This window comes from Oxyura jamaicensis, assembly GCF_011077185.1.
Source record: "Oxyura jamaicensis isolate SHBP4307 breed ruddy duck chromosome Z unlocalized genomic scaffold, BPBGC_Ojam_1.0 oxyZ_random_OJ72400, whole genome shotgun sequence".
Lineage (NCBI taxonomy): Eukaryota > Metazoa > Chordata > Aves > Anseriformes > Anatidae > Oxyura > Oxyura jamaicensis.
This window is the reverse complement of record NW_023305602.1, coordinates 945,113-947,488: the sequence shown is the minus strand read 5'-3', so window position 1 is coordinate 947,488 and position 2,376 is coordinate 945,113. Positions and strand designations below refer to the sequence as shown.

General features: G+C 46.8%; 1 protein-coding gene across 1 annotated transcript in view; it reads left to right on the top strand.

Annotated features, from left to right (window-relative positions):
* Window positions 1–668: 668 nt before the first annotated feature.
* Window positions 669–2,376, top strand: part of LOC118158714 (CUGBP Elav-like family member 4) — a 926,766-nt gene continuing 925,058 nt past the window's right edge. Inside the window, exon 1 of the mRNA XM_035313400.1 lies at window positions 669–1,239. Within this exon, the coding sequence (XP_035169291.1) occupies window positions 960–1,239 (280 nt within the window). The 5' untranslated portion in view covers window positions 669–959. The remainder of the gene's footprint in view (window positions 1,240–2,376) is intronic.

Here is a 2,376-nt window from a genome sequence, read left to right as displayed (position 1 = left end):
ACAAAAATTAACAATAGTCATCTTGATATTTTTTCTCTCCCTCCAAAGACCTACAATAATACAGTTTGCACCTTTCCTAGCTTGATGTCATCAGCAGCAGTATAATTAAAAAAAAAAAAAAAAAGAGCTTAAAGAGCATGCTTTTTTATTTTAGATGCAACAAGAATAGATATAGTAAAGAGAACTTGTAACATCACAACCACAGCAACAACAGCAATGGCAACCTCCGAGCCAGAGTATTTGTCCGTATCTCAACTACTTTTATTATATATAATCACGAAATCATAATAAGAGTAAACAATAAATAAGAGGCATCATCATAATAGGAAGACGTCAGAACACCTTGGGTTTGTGTTTTTTTTTTCCCTCTCAAATAAAAGGAAGATTTCCCGATGATCACTGAAATTATAACAACAGCGATTGATCGGAGGGCTTGCAAAGGAAAAGGAAGAAAAAAAATCATCATCATTGGTCCTAAAAATGCAACCATTCCCCTTTGCTCACTTGGCACAATAGAAATTGACTGTCTCTCAAAGAGCCATGCGCCTAGTGCTATTTATAGCCAGGGGCTGTGTTGGAAGCTACCATTGAGCTTCTTCCGGGGCAGGCAGACAGGGGATGCTCGGAGGGGAGGAGGGGGCTCGGGTCGAGCAGAGGCAGCAGCAGCCCCATGCCCCCAGCCTCCCTTCCCCGCACACACACACATCCGCACACTAACACCCCACCCCCTAGTCTGGCTGGGAATTTGAACCGATCCAGCCTGTTTAAACGGAAAGGACACAGATCTTCAATGTAAAAAAAAAAATCAGATCAGACCCAGAGAGAGAGAGAGAGAGAGAGGGAGAGGGAGAGGGAGGAGTGTGTGTATGTGAGTGTGTGTGTGTGTGTGAAAGAGGGAGAGGGAGAGGGAGGGAGAGAGAAAAGAAGAGGGGGGGAAAAAAGGAAATAAGATTTTCTCTATGTATATAAAGATGGCCACGTTAGCAAATGGACAGCCAGACAATACCAGCCTGAGTAGCAATCACAGCAACCCCAGCACCAATGGGCATATGAACGGATTAAACCATAGTCCCGGAAACCCATCCACCATCCCAATGAAGGACCACGATGCCATTAAGCTCTTTATTGGGCAGATCCCCCGTAACCTGGACGAGAAAGACCTCAAACCGCTCTTCGAGGAATTTGGGAAGATCTATGAACTGACGGTGCTGAAGGACAGGTTCACTGGCATGCACAAAGGTGAGTTACCTCCTGAACTCTCCGGAGAGATCGAAAGAGGAAGGCAGTCTCTCGCTCCCTCTGTGGCTCTCTTTCCTTTCAATTTCATTGTATTTCATTTTCGGCTGGCCAGGGGCGGAAGCAGCAGGGAAAGAAATAATAGACCCTCTTGGAAACCGAAGGGAGAGAGGCAGAGAAGGGGGTCAGCTCCATTTGGGTTATTTAGGGCTATTTTTCCCTCTTTCCCCACTTTTTTGAGGGGGCGAGATGAAGCCACTTGTGAAAGCCAGAGAGTCCAGACAAGAGCAGGGGAGGGCAGCAGGGCTGGCAGCAGCTGTCCACACGCCGGTGGTGCTGAAAAAGATTAAGAGGATTTCTTTCTTTATTTTTGGGAGCCACACATTTTCCACCCAGGGGTGTGTGTGTGTGTGTGTGTCCGTGTGTCTGTCTGTGTGTTTGTGCCGAGCCGGGAAGCCCCTATTTTACAACTGTTGTGAATCAGGCACCGGCGCCTTCACATCTTATTTTATTTTTTCATTTTTTGCTGCTGTTAGGATTCTTATTTGTAGCCTGCTCCAAAACCAGAGGCAGAGGAGAGTGATTTGCTCAAGGGGTGGGGGGTGCTTTTTGGTTTTGTTCAGCATAGGAACAGAGATATAAACAACAATAAAAACATCTCAGGTGGAGGGGAGTATGAAATCACAAAATGTGGATGTGTTGGAGAGAGCAAGGCAGGAGGGATGGATTGCAGCTCAGTTCCAGAAGGGAGAAGTCTCCGAGCAGGCATATTCCCAGCACTACTTTAATGTGCCCGAAGTCCACCCTGGGAACTTTTTGGGTTTTCTTTCAAGGCAGTAGAGACGTGCTCCCGGTGCAATGCCTCACTTGCTCCGGCTTTGCCCACTCCTTTCCTTTCCCTGATTAGTGTCTCTGGAGGTGCATTTCAGATTAGAGGATGCTACCTTTTGGGGGTGGGGGAGGGTTCGGGGGGGGGGGAGAGGCGAGGGGGAGAGATGCTCAGATACCCGGGTAAGAAAGTAGGATTTGCAGGGAGGAAGTTGAAGATAATTTGCATGGTAGCCCAGCTTAGGAGCAGGAGAGACCCGGGAGCGAAAGAAAGAAAGAAAGAAAGAAAGAAAGAAAGAAAGAAAGAAAGAA